Source organism: Mandrillus leucophaeus, unplaced genomic scaffold (genome assembly GCF_000951045.1).
Source record: "Mandrillus leucophaeus isolate KB7577 unplaced genomic scaffold, Mleu.le_1.0 Scaffold927, whole genome shotgun sequence".
NCBI classification, from domain to species: domain Eukaryota; kingdom Metazoa; phylum Chordata; class Mammalia; order Primates; family Cercopithecidae; genus Mandrillus; species Mandrillus leucophaeus.
In genome coordinates, this window is record NW_012110108.1 from 122,110 (window position 1) to 142,414 (window position 20,305).

The window sequence follows — 20,305 nt, forward strand, 5'->3', positions numbered from 1 at the left end:
TTTAACTTCCAAAGCAAACTACAGCTGTTAATTAGCTTTAAAAACATGCCATGATTTAAAAAAATTATTTGTGTTGTTTTCTGCCAGCAGAAATAGTGTTTTCCTCCCCCGCAATGGCTAGGAGAAGAGACTCTGAATCCTACTTATCTCTTTTTCTATAAAGATGCAAAATTTTGGGTAGAGAAAGAAACTGGATTTAAGGAGGAGCCTCCAAGTTGATTTCTTCAAAGGAGGTCTCAAGAAGAAAGATAGGACTCTGGTGTTGTGGAAGATTTTCTGGAATTTAGTTAGGAACACAGGGATGAACAGAGGTATAGAAGGAATCGTACTGTGAGATGAAGCATGCTTTTAGAGCCAGAAAGTGAGATGTCCTTCCTCTCTTAGCTTGGGCCCTTTGAAAGTATTAGAAACAAACTTGTCCCCTAAACTTGATCCTGAAGTCTCCTAACTGCCCTTGGCAATGTCAAAGCTTGGGAGAAAATTAAGGCTTTGTTCAGTTTACTGTGGTCCATATTATATATTTTAATACATACATAGTAGATACACCAGTGTACAGAGAAACGAAATGATGTGCCTAAGGTCTTTTTCTGTGCATGCAGCTTGTGGCAGCATTAGGATGTAGATTCCAAATCGCTCAGTCTGGTCTTCTTTCCCATGTACCATGCTGCCTTTCTCCTGCAGAATTTGGGGGTTTGGAGGACCAAGGTGTAGGGGCTGGATGTTGAGGGCAGTGCAGTTTCCTGCAAGAGGTTGGAATTAGGTTCTTCTATGAAGCCACTTCTGTCAGACCACATGCTGTTGTGGTGGTGGAGAAAGCCTGCAATGGGAATAAAAAAGATACATATCATGCATTTTTGAAACAACTTTGGGTACTGAGGTTAGTAGGAATTTTCATACCTCAGCTGTGGAAATGCTTCTCAGTATTATAAGTGATATTTAAAGTCATTAGCAGCAGCAGCAGCAGAGTCATGTGACTTAGGGTTTCTGCTCTTTTCATCATGAGGTGAGATTCCTGCAAGAATTTACCTCTTGCTGTTTAATACTTATAAAAGCATATATTTATACCTTTATTCTTTTGTATAGATTGCTGAGCACTGTTGGAGAATATCACTAAACCACTATCAATTCATGTTCTGCACCTTGAAATGAGTCTAACATTATTCACCTATTCAACTAGCAATGCATTTTCTATTAATAATTATTTCTCTTGTTTTTTCCCCATAGTAGAATTCTCGAATTTTTACCATTCTTTTCCTGACTCACACTTTTTAGTAATGACCCTACAGGAAAAAGACAGAAAGAAATAGGCAGAATTTTTCTTAACTTCCTCTCCAGATGACCAATATAACTGTATTGACACATATAATTTTTTTTTCATTTTGTCTTTCTTCTAATCTCAGAGAAATATCTGTCACACTACTTTATGGCTAGCTACACCTTCCAAAAGTGCCTTGGATCTCATCTCATCCCAGTTCTCAGTGACTTCACACCATCATCATCCCTGATATGGTTTGGCTCTGTGTCCCCACCAAAATATCCTGTTGAATTGTGATCCTGAGTGTTGGAGGTGGGACCTCATGGGAGGTGACTGGATCATAGGAGCAGATTTCCCCCTTGCTGTTCTCATGACAGTGAGTGAATTCTCATGAGATCTGGTTGTTTAAAAGTGTGGAGCACTTCCCCCTTCTCTCTCTCTTCTGCTGACCGTGTGAATATGTGCTTGTTTCCCCTTCCCCTTCTGCCATGAATGAAAGTTCCTGAGGTCTCCACAGCCATGCTTCCTGCACAGCCTATGGAACCATGAGCCAATTAAACCTCTTTTCTCTATAAATTACCCACTCTCAGGTAGGTCCTTGTAGCAATGTGAGAACAGACTCATACAATCCCTTCCCTCCTAAACCATGGCCTTTCCCACTCTATTGATTCTTTCCTTCCAGGGAAATATTTACTGTATGCTGAAACTTTCCCCATCCTAGAAAAAAATTATTTACCTACTTTCTTTTCATCATTTCTTCCTCACTTTTCATATTAATATTTTAAAGTCTTGTCACCCAAATAAAAATATTCTTATCAAGGTTAGTAATTGTTATCTAGTCACAAATACAATGGTATCTTTGCATTCTCCTTCCTATTGGATATTTTATGGTAAATGTGACTGAAGACTACACCCTCCTTCTTGAGAGAAACATCACTTGGTTTCTATTTGCAACTTTTTTTTTTCTAATCAATATTACTCCTTTATATAAATTGTTTCTTGATAAATCCTTAAATATTAATATTTCTAAGTTTCTTTTTTACTTCAGATTCTGATTCTGCATAGTTTCTTGGGTAAGCTATCTTTCCTCATGCCTTCACCTATTATAAGTAAGCCTTGAACTCCAAAAACCTCAATTTCTAGATTCCTTTATCCAACTGCCTTATGGATTGCTGTTTGAGTTTGCCCTCCAAAATTCATGTTGGAATTTAATTGCCATCGTGATAGTATCAAGAGGTGAGGTTTTAGGGAAACAATTAGGATTAGATAAACTCATCAGGTTGAGGCCCCATGATGGGACTGTTGGCTTGATAAGAAGAGGAAGGGAGAGCTGAGAGGGCATGCGCTTGCTTTTTTACCATGTGATATTCTCTGCCATGTTATGAAGCAGTAAGAAGGCCCTCACCAGATGTGGTCCCTCAACCTTGGACTTCCCAGCTCCCAGAACTGTAGTAAATAAATTTCTTTTATAAAGTAAAATAACCAGCTTGTAATGCTCTATTATAGCAACAGAAAACCAATGAAGACATGGGCCTCTTTTTTATAGTATTTTAGAAGTACCTTACACTCACCATGTTCAGATACGAACTCATCAGCTTTTTCTAAATAGTCAAACAAGATAACTAGATATTCTTTCAGTACAGTGTTAATCTTGACTTTCTCTTTACGCTGCTATTTTACAATTTTGCAGGGGCAGAGATTACTTTAGAGATTTATGTTGGGTAGAGATGCAAAGAATTTCCATCCAGTGGAACCAGTAATCCGAGAGATAAAGTTTATGCTGTTATTGAATATTAACCAGTTTTGTATCTAATATGGCAATCTATTAAGTTATCTCTCTGTATAAACTGACTTCTCAAATAGTCTTTGGACCAGGTCAAGCATATTGCTGGTACCTTTAGTAATTAATGAGTTGAGTAAAGTCTTTGAACATGTTTATCTACATTTGCATGAGAGTCATTATTTTACCTTTTTGAAAATTATACTTTATTTGCCTTCCAAAGTGTTATTCTTATTTTACTTCATTCTTAATAAAATGATATTTACATCCATTTAATTGCCCAAGAGGAAGCCTGTATGCCCTATCTTTCTTTCTGTTCCTTATTCCATTTTTCCTCCCCAAACACAAGTCTAATCGGTCCTGGCTTAGACATTTTACCTTCTAAATATCTCAGAATCTCACTCATCCTCCCCTCCATTCCCACTGCCTACAGCTTATTTCTGATCATCACATTTCTCCTTAGGTTTCTGCAGTCGATTCTTAAATTATTTTCCTTACTCTGCTGGCTTCCTACCCAGTCCATCTCCCATACTTCTGCCAGAATCATCTTTCTAAAAGACAAATTTAATCACATCACTTCCTTTGTAAATTTTTCAGTGGGTTCCTGTCTTAGACTAAATCAAAATACTTAAAATAACACAGGAGACTTTGTTTTATAACTTCCTTTCTATTTATCTTTCTTATTTTCAGTTTTGATCTTTCTCCAGCACATCCCCTTTCTCCCACTAGGCATAAGGTGTAGTTTCAGAACACAATGTGGTATTCCATTCACCTGTTTTTGAACTTATCTTTCTCTCTGCCTAGAATAGCAATATTCTGCTTTTCCTTTTTCTACTGTCCTCAGTCACCTTTTCCCTGCTCAATGTTGGACACATCTGTCCAGACTTACCTTTGCTACATCTTTGCCAACACACATCGTTAAAAAAAGTAATGTCATCTTCTGAGAGGTTAATTTCTGGTCCTTATGGCATTTAATGAAAAGTATTAATAATTGCTGATTTTCTTGTCATGTTTTTCACTAAACTATGTGCTCAAAGCATCCTGTGAACATTTCTGTTTATTCCGTATAATGCTTCTCTTGCTGGTGAGTTTACAAGAAGGCAAGTACATTTCAGTGGTGACAAAGGTAGTGAGAGAATTGCTACTTAGCTTAAAGGGTCAAGGCACACAGTAAATGAAGGTCAGATCCAAGTACAGGCAGTGAGGCTTGCCCTGATCCACAGTAACAGCCTAAACTCTTGCTCAATCAGGGCCATATGCTGTGATCAAAATGGCATTGACTTGAATTTCAGGAGACCTGGGCCTTAGTTCTGGCTCTGATACTAACTAGTTGCATGATCTTGTTAAGTCTTTTTCTTTTCCTGAGCCCATTCAAGTATAAAATGGATTTCAGGTAAATGAAATCATAAAATGCAAAACCACAGACAAAAGAAGACTGCTGTATCTTCTTGTCTCTTCCTCAGTCTTCCCTTTGTCTATACTGTCTCATTCTTTCCTTGGCTGTGGAAGGCGGAAAGATAATTTCTATTTGCACGGCATAATCCCCATTTTCTAAGTTGTAGTTCAAATGGATCACCAAGGCTACTTCCAACGCTGCCAAGGCACACAACTTCAGGTGTCAACTTTCACATCAAAAGCAATGTAAGCATTGTTTTTGAGGATGTGCAGAGAAGAGGAGGTCCCGGCTTCATCCACACTACTTTATACAGTCCTTCTGGTAGAAAGAGCCTCTAGTAATTATACTGTATAGCATTTTCAGAAATATTGTCTTACATAAGTCTTATATAGAGAGATGATGTCCACAAGATTCATCCATGCCATCACATATTGCAAGGCTTCCTTTCTTTTAAAGGCTGAATAATATTTCACTGTATATATATGTCACATTTTCTTTATCCATTCATCCACTGATGGACATTAAGTTTCTTTCCACATCTTAGTCACTGGGAATAGTGCTGCAGTGAAAATAGGAGTGCTAATGTCTCTTCAGGATCCTGATTTCAATTCTTTTGGATAAATACGCAGAAATAGGATTGCTACATCATATGGTAGTTCCACTTTTTATTTTTGTAGGAAACTTAGTACTGTTTTCCATAGCCTTTGCACCATGTTACATTCCTACCAACAGTGTACAGAAGTTCCAGTTACTCTACATCCTTGCCAACACATATCTTTTTTTCTCACTAATAGCCATCCTAACACGTTTAAGGTAATATTTCATTGTGATTTTGATTTGCATTTTCTTGACGATTAGTGATATTGAGAATCTTTTGATATACCTGTTGGGCACTTGTATGTCTTCTTTCAATAAATGATAATTCCAAAATATATAAGAAACGTCTTCAACTTAATAACAAAACAAACAAATAGATCATCCAATTAAAAAATGGGCAAAGGTTGACAACCATCCCTTTGAGATGTAATTATCAAGGAAGATAGAACCTTTCTCTTCCAGTCTCCATGGGCAGGTGGGCGTCTAACTTAAGCACTTTGTTTTAACTTGCAAAATCACTTCCTGTCTTAAAAATATGAGAAGTTAATTTTTTTCTTTGCATAAAGCCACTTGACTGACACAGATGGCCACTCCAATTACCAGGCAAGTGTAGGGTGAACTGTGAGCCACAGATGATTTTGTTAAGTCTTCTTACTTGAGGACAAAGTATTGTTTATTTGACAACAGCCATGTAATGGGTTGTATCTGCTTGGCTACGTACAAGGGTAAGATTTCGTTCTGTCTCTGCAATCTGTTTAGTGGATGTTCTGTAATGCATATCATAGTCTGCTTCAATGCTTATTCAAAAATAAAACTGCTTTCTTTCTTTTGCACCTTTGTGGAGTGATTTCCTGGGGTGGGAGGAGATTTTGTTTTTAATTATATTTTCCCAACAGAGGCAAAACAATGTTGGTAAGAATTGTAAATGAGGTGGAAAAATATTCGCATTTTCATGGTGTGCTCCCACTGTCCCCCCCCCTTGTCTAATCTCTTCCTACACTTCACATCTGACAGTCCCTCTTCAGAATTTATTTTGATATAAAAATAACTGTGTCCAGTATCATCATCTATAAAATGGGGAATAATGAAAGATCTTATATCATAGGATGAAATGATTTAATATCCATAAGTGCTAAGGATTCTGTCTGCTATGTAGTAATACCTACATATATTTGTTGTTATTGGTAATATTATCATACAGAACCATCTTACATCAAAGAGAAGACTGCAGCTACCCAACTTACATAGGTTCCACCAAGCACAAAACAGATAGTGCTTTGAGTTACCCACCATTTGGGGGTATCTCAAACTAGTTTTCTTCTTTGTCTTGTGCTCTGAATGAACATTCCCCCCAGTCCCTCCTGTCTCTTCTGCTGCCACCAGTAGGGTTGACCAAAAAAATGAACTTCCACCTCTAGATATGGTCACTTCACAAAGAGAATAAATATTGGCCTGTGCTACCTCAGATCTGGTAAAAGAAACAAAAAGAACAACAAAATATAAAAACTTTCTCCTTGGCTCTGCCTCTTATAAGCATGATAAAGGTCAAGTGGTTTAAATGTCAACACAGGAAACAAATAGAAAGGGCTGTGAATTTGACATTTTTGAGCATGGTGGAAATCATGAGGAAAGGTGTGGGTCATCCTTCCTCAGGAACTTGGAGGAAGATCAAAACCTCTTTCCAAGCAGACACTAAATGAGAAGGTGGCAAGTGAAGAAAGCTGTTGGCTGGGAGTCAAGGTCCTCTTTCAATAGAAAAGGTGCCTGTTTGACTTCATTTCATGTTGCCATAACAATACCACAGATACGGCAATTTTTAAAGGAGAGAAATTTATTCCTTACAATTCTGGAAGCTGGCAAATCCAAGGTTAAAAGCCCGCATCTGGTGAAGGCCTCCTTGTAGCATCATCCTATGGTGGAAGATGGAGGGGGAAGAGCACGAGAGAGCAAGAAACAAGACACAGCCAAACTTGGTTTTATAAAAAGCTCACTTGAGATAACAAATCCTCTCCCACATGGATTAATAGTGACATTAATCCATTTACGAGGACAGAGCCCTCATGACCTAATCACCTCTCAAAGGTTTGACCTCTCAGCACTGCATTGGGGATTGAGGTTCCAATATATCAACTTTGCAGGATTCATTCAAACCACAGCAGTGCCCTTGTGCTAATTACAGAAAGGCACTCACCTTATGTGAATGAATTAGAAAAAATTGGAACTCGCTCTTAGAAGATGAAAGCCCTAGAGTTTTTGGATGGCAAGCTCAGTAGGGCGGGATTCTAATTCCCATTTGCCTGCTCAGCTGGGTGTCTCTGGGCAATGCACGGGCTGCACAATGCCACACGGTGGCTGGCTGAGTGCTGCTACCACTTCCTATCCACTACTAACAAGTAGTAGTTAATACCTGGGACTTGAAACGACATTATAATGGAAGATCATTAATCTCCAGGAAATAATTACAGACTCTGAACAAGGGAGAAGTGGGACTATTTCCCAGCAGAACTGAAAAAATTATCCCACTTAGCTCTGACTTTGATTGTGGTGGGTGAACTTCCGCCTTCCATATTTATCACACAGGCTTTAATATTGGCAGTACTGAGCTGTTGCTATAGCTCTCCCCTCTTCTTGAGATTTCTTAAAGGGTAATAGAGGAGTGGATTGAGAGAAATAGGTTATAGCTTTGTGAAAAGATGGTTAAACAAATGCACAGGACATTGGAAAAATTTGGGAACTACTGTGACCCCTTCCTCAGCCAAAGACTGTGTCAGGAAAGAAGAGATCTCTTATTTTTCTAGGTAATTATAGAAAAAAATTCTACAAAATATTTTCCTAATTTACTTGAGAGAAAAAGTGTATTTAATTTAGAAATTTATTCTATTTCATTGATTATGATAAACTATCTTTTGTAAGACTCGTAATTATTTTACATTTTCACTTAAGGAGGCAGATAAAGACAACTAAATTGGCTGACACTATGAATTTTAAGGCACAACCTAATTTCAGAGATGTTAAAATGTGGAAAAATGTGTGCCTTAGAATCAATAAAATACAGCATTTTAAACCATACAGGTAATGGTTTAAATGCTGTAATGAAGCCCCATCACAGGCAGAAAATGGAATCTAGTTAGGTACTGGAAATGTGTGACTCCTAGCAATACTTTCTCCCTAGCAATTCAATTCTGATATTTTAAAATACTAACCTTTAGACAAAGTTGGGACAGGTTTGTGAGAGGAACTTGCATTCTGGGCGTTGCATAGATTGCCCAGAAGTGTATAACCATATAAATCCTGCACACAGCCTGCTTTGTGGAACATCTTGGCATTTTTCTTGTGCAAGCCTGACATCTGCTGGACAAACGACACTTAAGCAAAGTGCTGCATTTTAGAGTATATTCAGTTCTTGGCAAGAACCTACTTGTGGAGTGAGTATACACTACACATTTTCTGAGAAGAATTTGCATGTAATTTTTATCTTTCTTCTTTTATAGGTAAGGTGTTTTTTCCTTCTGTCTTCTTTTATGATTTTTCCCTTTATTTTTGATTTTCTGTAGTTTAAAAGTTACATGCTTAGGTGTAGATTTTTGGTTTTTTTTTTTTTTGCGTTTATTCTTTTCAGTGTTCTCTGAGCTTTCTGGATCTGTGGTTTGGTATCTGACATTCATTTGGGGGAAATTCTCAATTGTTATTGTTTCAAATATTTCTTTTATTCCTTTCTCTCTTTCTTCCCCTTCTGGAATTTCCATTGTGCATATGTTACACCTTTTGTAACTGTCCCCTTTCTTGGATATTCTCTTCTATTTTTTTTCAGTCTTCTTCTCTTAGCTTTTAAGTTTTGGTGGTTTTTATAGCTATAGTCTCAAGCTCAGAGATTCTTTCCTCAGCCATGTCCAGTCCACCAATAAGCCCATCAAAGGCATTCTTCATTTCTGTGACACCATTTTTTATCTCTAGCATTTATTTTTTATTCTAAGGATTTGCATCTCTCTGCTCATCTGTTCTTACACACAGACTACTTTATCCATTAGAACCCTTATCATTTGAGTTGTTTTAAATTTCCAGTTTGCTAATCCTAACATCCCTGTCATATCTGAGGCTGGTTTTAATGTTTTCTCTGTTTCTTCAACCTGTTTTTGCCTTTTACTATGTCTTTTTTTTTTTTTTTAATAACTAGACACGATGTACTGAGTAAAAGAAATTGATGTAAATAGGCTTTTAGTAATGTGGTGGTAAGGTTTAGGGAGAAAGGAAGTGTTCCATGGTCTTAGGGTTAGGTCTGAGTCTTCCAGTGAGCCTGTGCCTCTGGATTGTGACTCTCATCTGTGCTTCTCAGTGCTCTCTGTCCCCTTTGATGGGACGGGTTGGCTAGAGTAGGCTGGAGTTGCATGTTTCCCTTCCTTCAGGTCGGTTAGTCTCTGATAAAACCTCATCCGGTTAGGTTTTTGGTATCTAGTTTCTCCCGAGGGAAGACTTTGTTAAGAGGAATAGAATGCTCTGGTGCATTTCAAAATGGTTCCTTTCTCCCGTCCCCTGTTGGAAACACTAGGGGATTTTTCTCCAGTATTTCCTGTGAGAACCTGGTTGAGCTCCTAGAAGTAAGACTCCCAGAAATAAGGCCTCCCAATGACTGGGTCTCCCTAGAGTTTTTATTTCTCAGACTGGTCCATGCTGAGCATCCAGTAATTCCTCGGTTATTGTCCGGGTTCTCTACTGTGGTTCTGATTGCTGGGGGAGTTTATGCTTTGTGGTTTTTGCTCCGATAAGTCATAAATCTTTGTATTTGCCCATTCTCTAATTTGAGGGGAAGTGGTTTGCCCTGTGACCCACTTCTCTGATGGGTCTAGAACGGTTACTAATTTTTCAGTCTGTTCAGCTTTTTACTTATTGTTTGGGCAGAGTGGCCACTTCCAACTCCTGACGTGCCAAACCAGCAACTGAAACCATCTGAAACTTCCTGAAGTGCGCATGACATATTGATGCCTTCTGCTATTTACCTCTTTTGTGGGTGACTAAGTATATACATATGATTCATATACCCTGAGATGTTGGTAGTAGGTAAGAAAGAAAGAAGAGTTTCAGATTCTTAAAACCACAGAGAATTAGAATTAAAACAGTTAGAGTTGTAAATATATTTGTGTGTCTGAGCAAGTACCACTGATATTTTGGAGTATTAACCAAGAAAACAATTGGACTAGAAAATGAAGAAAATGGTACCCAGATATCCAAAACAAAGGAATCTCTAAGCAAGATTTATTTACTTAATTCAATAAAGATTTTAATTTATACTATCTGGGGAAAAACCATTATCCCTTATGTCATTTTCTTTGTGGTTGTAGTAGATGGGTGGTTAAAACTACAGGAAGACTAATTTTCATTAGTTTAAATAATAAATTACTGGCCAAACTATTTAAAGGTATAAGACATACCTCTGAAAGAAAATTAATACTGAAAAACTCATATCTGGAGGAAAGAAATTTTAGCTGCAATAAATAACAGTGTGAAATTCATTTCCTGCTTTGACAAGGGGAGGGAGAGCTATGCTCATCAGACCGTAGTTGCAGAAAGGAGATCAGACCCTAAATGAGCATAACTGGGAGGTACATTGAGGAGTCTGCCGAGTCCAATGATGTGGGCTGATTAGAACATAGCTGAAAGCAGGTGTTGGGATATTGATTGCCATGGCTGGTCCTCACCTGTTACAAAACTTCTACTACAATGCGTTTCAAACTTCAATATGCAATGAATTATCTAACCTAAAGATCTTGGTAAAACTGTGATTCATTAGGTCTGGGGTAGGGGCTGACAGTCCACATTTCTAACAGAATCCCAGGGGATGCTGATGCTGCTTGTATCTGTAGACTACATTTTGAATATTAAAGTTCTACACAATGTCTCAGGAACAGCATTTCTCAGACTGTGATTACCAGACCAGCAGCAATAGCATCACCTGAGAAAGTCTTAGAAATGCAAATTCTTTGGTTCTATCCAGGCCAACTCAATCAGACACTCTGGGAGTTGGGATCCAGTCATTTGTATTTTAACAAGCCCTCTATGTGATTGTGGTGGCTGCCAAAGCCTGAGCATCATTGATCTAGAGAAGTATTTTCCAGCCATAATAGAATCACCTGGAAGCTTAAAATAATTAGTCATTGGTTTCCAATTAAATCAGAACCACAGGATGTGGGACCCTTTATTATGGGTATTTTTTTTTAAAACCTTCCTCATTTGATTACAATGTGCAGCCATGTTTGAGAACTGCCTGAGAGAGGCCCACTTACTTCACGAGTCTTTGCCAGCAAAAGTCTGGTGGTGGGGCGGGTGCCTCTGTCTGCTGGGCCAGCGACTCTGACTCTCCTCCTCTTCACTGTTGCTTTGCACCTGTAACCAAGATCCCACAGAACTCAGCCAGAGCCAAGGGGGAAAGGGGGTAAGGAAAGGTGCAGGTGGCAGGTAGCTGTAGGGGAAGGAGACTGAGTGTATTTGAGAGACACCCTCTTCTGTGGTGTCAGGGACACAGTAATGAGGAAGGCAGGAGCTGAGGTGTGGCTCTACATTCAAGGAGAGGTGACATACATGCAAATGATATTTCAAATAATCACGGCTTCTTTTGTGGCAAAGATTAAAAAGCTTTTTAAAGAGATCCCAATACCTCATGGAAGTACCTTCCATAGACCCAGGCAAGAGGAGTTCTGAGTTTTAGAGGGTCAGAAGAGTTGGTGGACTTAGAGAATGTGCCCATGTGTCCTGCACTATTTGTTATAGAATGTTCTTTGGTTACTCAGAATCACAAGGTTTGCTGGTCAAATGGCCCCAAGCCGGTTGCAGGAACGTGCGCTGGTTTTGACTGACGACTGTTCTCTCAAGGGCTGACCTCTCCAGTATTGTATGCAACCTAGGCCCAAATGATGACTGATGGCTGTTTGTGTAGGTGGGAGCTTGTGGCATTTGGATGTGCAGGCTCGGGTGACCAAACATGGGCATGCAAGGTCCCTGATGGTATAGGACAGGTCTGGGCATGCGAAGAGAAGGGGACAGGTCAGGAGCTGGGGAGTGGTTCTGCTCACACTGTCACGTTCTAGCACAGAAGTTCTAAGAGTCTGAGAATCCTAGATTGAAATCTGGACTTCTAGGTCTTTATGGTTAGATATTTGTCAAGGTAAGGGAGAATTTATTTTATTTAAGAGTGGTTAGCTTTGTGTAAAACTGCTCTCCATTTGTAATCTTATGAGGACCACAGCAAATGGTAATGACAGGTGTACTTAATGAGAACATTAAATGGCAATCAGATCAGGTAAGTATTACCAAAGGAGCTCTGAAAACTTGACTGCTCTTAGGAAACCAGGCCTCTTTCTCTTTCTCCCTGTATATTAAACCTGAATTCAAATCAGAAAGTATATATCTGGCTAGGACAGGAAGCCTGGATTTTTTTTCCCCCAAGGGTCCTAACCCTTCATCTTCTGGGAAAGAATCTACAGCCTTTCTCTGCCAGTCCCTCCCTCACCTCCAACCCCTTACCTCCTCCAAGTCAAAAGTGTCCTGTGGCTGCTGGCTTAAAGACCGACGCAGTTCTGGTCTGTCTACACTCTGCTTCCATTTCTGCTGGGTGATGGATAGGTCCAAGGACTTAACCTTCCTGCCCATGAGATTCTTCTGGAACAGGCTCTTTCTTGCTCTGCTCTTTCTTTCACAGAAAGTCTCATCCTTGGCTGGATGGGTTTCCGTATTGGTGGCTGGTAGACTACACAGCTCTCTCCTTATCTGAGCGGGGTCTGTGCTCCACTGTGGATCTTCTGTGGGCAGAGAATGTGTGCAACAGGGTACCTTGGGGTTCGAATCCGGAGTTTGCGATGGTGCTAGCACTGTGGACATCCCCTGCTGTGTTTCCTCTTTGCAGCAGAGGACACATGGATAAGGAGAAGTGGGCAGCTTTTCACCCTCAACAGGGGGCACAGGATCTTCCTGTGAGAATTGTCCCAAATCAGAGTCTTGCTGGAGGACCTGCTTCTCTTCTTTCACTTTGTCCATCACTTCCAACACAACTTGGTCCAAACTGTTCTTTCTGGGGGTGTTGTGGGGCGGTGGTGGCCGATCTCGGGGGCATGTGTACAGACACATCTTGGAGATGGCTTTCCGAAGGCGGTCTCTGGGTGAGTGGGGTTCAGGCTCTCGGGACACAATCCTGATGGATGGCACATCAGTTGGATGGTTGCAATTCCAGAACATGTGGGATGGTGTGAACTTTTGGACGGGTGTCTTAGACACGTAGGAGTAGAGACAGAAGAAGGCATCAGCTGTGACAGCCAGTGTTTGCACCTGCTTAAACCTGCCTGGGTAAAAGAGTTAAAGATGGTGAGTCTGGGGTTCATCAGCAAATTTTCTTAAATCATTCCCTACAGAAGGCTCCCCAAAGCTCAAAATTCAAGGAGAAGCTTCCAATTTTCCTACTAGTGTTTCTCCCTTTTAGATTTCTAACGCCCAGGGTTCTTCTTGAATTTCATGATTTCTTGACACCCCATCCCATGTAGATATTCCAACTGGGAAATAAAAAAGAGGGATAAGATTTATAGACATCATGCTGATACGATTCACCAAAAGGCAAGAAGGCCTAAAGGAAGCAGTAATGGCCTGAAGTCTCTTGAAGGCTATTTCTTTAAGAGAAAGAATCAGACAGAGTTCTCCATCTTCAATGAAGACAACATAAGAGGAAATAGACACAATAGGCAAAGGGTCAAAGCTAACCAAGAGAAAGCAGGATTTGAAGTCACTGAGTCCTGCTGTGAAAATCTAAAGGGTAAGGGAAATAGAGCAGGTGTCTGGGAGGGATACTCACTGGCCAGCATGAGGCAGGGGTCTTCCATTTCAATCCTCCGCACCTGGGACTTCAGGAAGAGCTGGAAATCAATGCCCTTGGCCTGAGAGGGGGTGGTGAAAAATCGGGCGGGTATCCGAGAAGTGTCTTTGTGATCCTCTTGGCAAAAGCCCAGACTGAAGAGGACATCTTCTGCATCTTCTTGCACTTTGTCGAGAATCTCTGAGATGCTGAAATGAGGGAGTTTGGGTAAATAAGGGACAATTTTGAGACATACGTTAATTCAGAACATCAGAATATCTAACAAAAGTGTCAGAAGACTGAAATTCTTTTCTGTTCATTTCTCTGCTTTTCCCTGTGACTTTGAGAAAAGCTTTCACTTCTCTGAATCTAAATTACCTGTCTGAAACAGGGAAACTACAATCCAACCCTAGTTATAAAAACTGAATAATATTTTAGAACAGTACTTTGAACAACTTATTGCAGATGGATAAAAATTTAAGTAAATATGAAAAGATTTTGAAAAATGAAGAGCAGTATAGATACAAATAAATTTCACGGCTGAATCATTAAGTGCTCAGTTCCCAAATTTGCCATCCTACTTGCCCCAGTGGTTTTTGTGTGGGACGCCTAAGCAATAAATGTGTAAGAAACATAGAACCCCTGAAGGTCAACATTTTTATTCCTGACCTCAGGGCAAAAAGTAATCAATAAGTACATCCAAAACCTGATTTTGAGAGGTATGCTCCTTTCCAGCCTGTTTTCGGTACAGAAGTCCTGTGTCACAGAAAATCGCGTGCATGCACTCTCCCTGTATCGTATCAACCTGGATTTACGTCTAAATCGGAGTTCCACCAACCCGGGTGACACTAGAGCTTAGTAATTGTGTTTCAAACAGTGAGGCTAACGGAAGCTATTGTTATTTGACGCTTTGAATAATCACTATCACTCTCTTCAGAAAGTATCCTGAGCTTTTTGATCAAATAGGGAACATCTTGTTTAGCTAATAGCTGGACAGTCAGAATCCCTGGATCTACTCTTGTGCTTGCCAGCTTTTATCTTCATGGTCCTAAGTTTCTCTTTCTGTGAATTGTGGGCATAAAACTGGATCAGTGCTTCTCAACCATGGCTACATGTAACGGCCACTTTTGCAGGCTTTAAAAATGCATATATTTGAATCCCATCTCCAGACATTCTGATTAAATTGAACTAGGGTATGAACTAGGACTAAGGCTCAGTGAGGATAAATTACTAAACCTGGTCATGTGACAAAATTTAAGTCTCAGAACCAGGTCTCAAATTCAAATTTTGACTTCAAATTTCAGATACATTTCATTATATCATACTAGTTTTCCAGACTTTTCATCTTTTTTAAAGAGTGATTTGTGTGTATATTTTGCCCACCCTATTAAATCATTCAGCTCCTGGGGTCAAGCTATTTGTCTGCTTCATCTTTTCTTTATTTTTATTTTTATTTAAGTTCTGGGGTACATGTGCAGGATGTGCAGGTTTGTTACATAGGTAAACGTGTGCCATGGTGGTTTGCCGCACCTATCAACCCATCACCTAGGTATTAAGCCCAGCATGCGTTAGCTATTTTTCCTAATGATCTCCCTCTTCTCACCCGACCCCCTGACAGGTCCCAGTGTGTGTTGTTCCCCTCCCTGTGTCCATGTGTTCTCATTATTCAGCTCCTACTTAGACGTGAACACATGTGGTGTTTGGTTTTCTGTTCCTGTGTTAGTTTGCTGAGGATAACCAGCTTCCAGTTCCATCCATGTCCCTGCAAAGGACACGAACGTGTTCCTTTTTATGGCTGCCTAGTATTCGTGTATATGTACCACATTTTCTTTATCCAGTCTATCACTGATGGGCATTTGGGTTGGTTCCACGTCTTTGCTATTGTGAATAGTGCTGCTTCATCTTTTTCAAATTCCGTACAGTCATTGCCTGGCCTGCATGTCTGAATGAATTAATATTTTATTGCTTCATTCAATCAGCAAATTAGTCAATTAATCAATGCATTGTTTACTGAGCATCTACTCTGAGTCTTGGAACTGTGATGGTACCAATACTGTACCTCCTGGGTACAAGTTTCAGTGGGAGGAGACACCTATATTTTACACATAGTTTTCAGCTCTGAGAAGACTCCTCTGCATCTTTCACAATTCTTGCAACAAATATGGTCACATTTTTCAAGTGTGCAGTAAAAGTACATAAAAGCTCCAGTAAGATATCTGAGAAAAAAGAGGCCATGGCTCTTGGCTCTATTCTCCTATGCTTCTCATCTTCTCCACCCTTCCACCCTGCCAAACTTTAGTACCTACCTTGAACTAGTCTTGTTGGTCCCTGCAGTCATGCTGCTGGAAGCCAAACTACAGCCAAGATCAAGTAGCTGGAAAGGCCTGGCTGTCTCGAGGAAACTCCTGCAGAGATCAAAGCTGATGTCATACAAATCTTATTTCCAGTTTGCACCCTGGCTTCAAGGAATCCCTGCTGGGCTTATTCACCCCCTGATGGGTACCTTTTAGTCTATGTAGTTGTTGTTCATTGGAAAGTCTCACTTTCTAATGTGAATCTTTAGGTCTTTATTTTAATCTCTTTGACCTACCCCAATTCACTGATTTTTAAAGGAGACATCATTTGCCCTGGCTGAACCTAACACTTACCTGGAGAAGAGTTTGCCATTGGCGGCCAGTAGTGTGGCTGGACAAGAAACAGAGAAGCAAAGAACAAATTAGAAGGGAAAATGAAAATCACCTGCGTTGCCCCTCTGAACTTAAAACTCAGTCCCCTCCGTTTCCTTTTGTCACTGTGACAGACTAGCTGGACCCCATGAATTCTGTACTTCTTGGGGCCTCAAGATTACCTAACACAGTTCTGGAATAAGGACAGATATGCCAGAGAGTAACTGGCCTTAAGCCTCTGAACTTCTGACCCATGACTGATGTCTAGGCAAGAGCCCCTCTGTGCTAAAAAGGATAGAGTCATTTGGTCCTCCTGGCTAGTGTTCCTGCCCCCCTACACAAATCTTTACGGGTCCCAGGAGACACTGGTAGGTTGCTGTGCTTTCATTCTTTACTGATGCCCTTCTCCTCCTGAAGTATCGTCTCTATTTTACACCCAATGCACAAACTTGTTTGGAGTTTCTGTACAGAAAACAGTCTTAAAGATATCTGGGCAGCAAATGTTATAGTAATTTTATATGTCATTGTCCCGGGGTCAAAGGAAAGTTCCAATGATGAACCAGTAGGAGTCATGATAGGCTGATGAGGAAGTGTTTCTGGGCATGTGATGCCTTCTGTATTTTACGTTAGATAATAATGAGACTGCCCTTTCCCTATAGATAAGACCCCAGGGATGGGCTGCTTCTTTTTGAAGTTTTGCACTTCCATCCTATCCAAAACTCATCCAATGTATATCCCGTTCTCATCCCAACCTCAGAGAACTGTGCCACTTACCCTCTGCTCCCAGGGTCAAGTCATCTTCAAAGCTGGTCCCATGGCTGCAGAAGCCTGTCCAATAATCAGGTGAGGGTCACAGAAAATAAGGATGGAACGTAACGCATGCACACACACACACCCCTGCATACACGAACATCTTCATATGCCCTTAGACTAGACTTGCACAACCACATAATCATACTAGATATCCACATGTTTGTCAAATTATTGTACATATACCACCTCAGAAGTCATATTCGTTTTTGATTCAGAAAGAATCATACATACATTCACCTATAACCTCTCCCCTATATCACATAGTTATGTACACAATCCCCTGCCAAACAGCAAACACACGGGGGTGTGCACTCACACCCATATAAACACATATCATCAAAAATATAAGAACTTTATAAAAGTTCTTATCCTACAGCAGTGGTTGTTATCTGAGCAACCCCTAGCAGAAGATAGCCTAGGACTGTTAGTGAGCCTGTGGGCTCTGAGCCAGCATTTTCTTCTGGATTTCCTGAAGCCTTGTGACCACGAACAGTGTTTTGCAGCCAGTTTAAGAACACTCAGGTACTCTTTTGCATGCCTATACATGTACCTGTACATAAACACTCACATACACACACGCACAGGTATGTCACTCTCCAGGTAGAAGAACAACAGAAGGACAGAACCTGTACTCACCACTGTAGATAAACTGTCCTGCTTCCTCAGAAAGTCCTTCTTCGGAGTATCTAAACCAAAAACAGTCTTATAGGTTGAAGTCACTTACTACATTTTCCCAGGAGCTTTTAAAAGCTCATACATATTCATATTCTTTTCCAATAAGAGTCAGTAGTATTTAATTTGCTTTTATATTGGAGAAAACAAAGACAGAGTGGTTACTTGACCGAAAAATTCACAGCAGTAGTTGGGGAAACCGAGGCTGGAACGCACTATGTTTTAGATTGTGCTTCTGTTGTCCTGGCCACAGGACTAAGAGACAAAAGTCAGCTTAGCAATCATTCTTCGATCTTTAGGTAAAATAGGAAAGAAAGAATATTGAAGCAAAACTGGAGAATTACATTCATAGAAGCAGGGGTTTGCGTGCCATAATTTCCAAATGGCAAACATAAATTTCTAGGCTTTCTTAGAACTTTTAGATCACCTTAACTACCCACACTTCCTTCCTTCTCTCTGAACCATGTTATTGCTGAATATCATGTCATTCAGGAAACAGAAGAAATTGTATCCTGGTTAGAGATATTTTAAAATTTTCAGACATGGTCTTATCAAACATTTACCATCTCCACCAGAAGAACAAACAGAAATCAGCATAAATGGTAGTGAGAGACAGCTCAGTTTTACAAACAAGGAAGAAATTCTGTCTGTCAAAAACAGGTGTGTGAAGTAATCTGTGACAGGGCTTTGAAATGGGACCAGCACATCTAGATGCTAGTCCCGGCCCATTGAGGCTCTTTTGTTCTCGAATATCATGTAAGGGAATTTGGATCCCTAGATATTATCATCATCTAAGTCTACTTCAAACACTGACATGTTGTGAATTTTGTAGAGTTTGCTTTCCTAAAGCTTTTTACATGGAAGTTGTTCATGGTGCTTTAAATGTAATCTCAAGTGGAGGTTGGAGGGAAAAGGGTCAGTAACGTGAGTTAGCAGGGAAACTGAAGAGCGTCCACTGGTGTTGGTCCTAAAGGAGCTTTTCTCTTCATCAGTCTCCAGCAATCCAGATTACTCTCAGGCTACTGGAGTATCACTTCATGGTGTGTGTAACAGTGGGAATGGGCTTACTAACCAAATATCTCTAGGTCAAGTTCTGCCTAAATTTTACAAAATAAGTCATTACATATATAGATATCTTTTGCTTGTTACTCCTTTCAATAGTAAAAAAACCAACCATGCTTACCAAAATCTGAATTTTCATATGTCCTCATGAAAATTCATAGAAGCAGGTTCTACATCAAAGGTTCATTATAAAATGTGAAATAATAGGCAAGCTCATTAAGAATAGGTAACTCTAATAATGCACCTAGAACTATAAATATATTTTTCTCTTCCTAATATATAATTACATAAAATATACAATGGTATAATACTACAAACATGTGTAACTATATATAATATTTACTATTACTACTAAAAACAGCATGATAGCTAATATAGTCAAGTACTAGAATATTGCAATTTACTACTGCATTTAATGCTTGTGTTGTAACTGCACAGTAGTGCAACTACTAAGGCCTACTATTACTAGAGGTACAATTTAAATAGACTACAATTCCATTTCTAGGTTGTACCCAGTGGACATGCCTGTATATGCTCCCCCAAGTAAATACTAGTAGTGATAACCAAGAAATAGAAGCCTCCAAATCCCTATGTATTATAAAATTAAACAATTATATAATAACTATACAACTTAATATTGCACAATAATAAGAACGAGTTACTACTGCATGCGAATACATGGACAAGCATCATAAACATAATGCTAAGCAAAAGAAACACACATAAAACAGTACATGTTGTATGACTATTTCTATAAAGTTCAAAATAATCCCAAACATATCTATGATGTTACAAGTCAGGGTATTTGTTACCCTTGGAGGCAGGATAGTGAATGGAAGGGATGGAAAGGAGGCGCTTGGAATGCTGGCAATGCTCTGCTTTAGGTTTCATGGGTGTATTCCCTTTGTGAAAATTCATCGGACCATTTATGTATTTATTTATTTGCCTATGATTTATTTGTTGACAGGGTCTCACTCTGTCTCCCAGGTTGGAGTGCAGTGAGAATAGCTCACTGCAGCTTTGAACTCCTAAGCCCAAGCAAGCCTCCTGCTTCAATCGCCTGAGTAGCTAGGACTACAGGTGCTGCCATGCCTGGCTAATTTTTAAAAACTGTTTTGTTTTTTCTTGTAGAGTTGGAGTAATGGTACATTGCCCAGAGTGGTCTTGAACTCTTGGGCTCAGGCATTCCTCCTGCCTTGAACTCCCAAAGTGCTGGGGTTACAGGCATTAGCCA

The 20,305-nt window shown here is 39.8% G+C and overlaps 1 protein-coding gene across 3 annotated transcripts in view; it reads right to left on the reverse strand.

Annotated features, from left to right (window-relative positions):
• Positions 1–204: 204 nt before the first annotated feature.
• The window catches only part of TESPA1 (thymocyte expressed, positive selection associated 1), a 34,430-nt gene continuing 14,329 nt past the window's right edge, over positions 205–20,305 (reverse strand). For all 3 annotated transcript variants that reach the window (XM_011970047.1, XM_011970048.1, XM_011970049.1), the window contains 8 exons: positions 17,974–18,023; positions 17,299–17,352; positions 16,507–16,543; positions 16,165–16,263; positions 13,859–14,067; positions 12,544–13,355; positions 11,307–11,406; positions 205–817 (listed from right to left, as the gene is read on the reverse strand). In XM_011970047.1, the coding sequence (XP_011825437.1) occupies positions 11,308–11,406; positions 12,544–13,355; positions 13,859–14,067; positions 16,165–16,263; positions 16,507–16,543; positions 17,299–17,352; positions 17,974–18,023 (1,360 nt within the window). In that variant the 3' untranslated portion in view covers positions 205–817; position 11,307. The remainder of the gene's footprint in view (positions 818–11,306; positions 11,407–12,543; positions 13,356–13,858; positions 14,068–16,164; positions 16,264–16,506; positions 16,544–17,298; positions 17,353–17,973; positions 18,024–20,305) is intronic.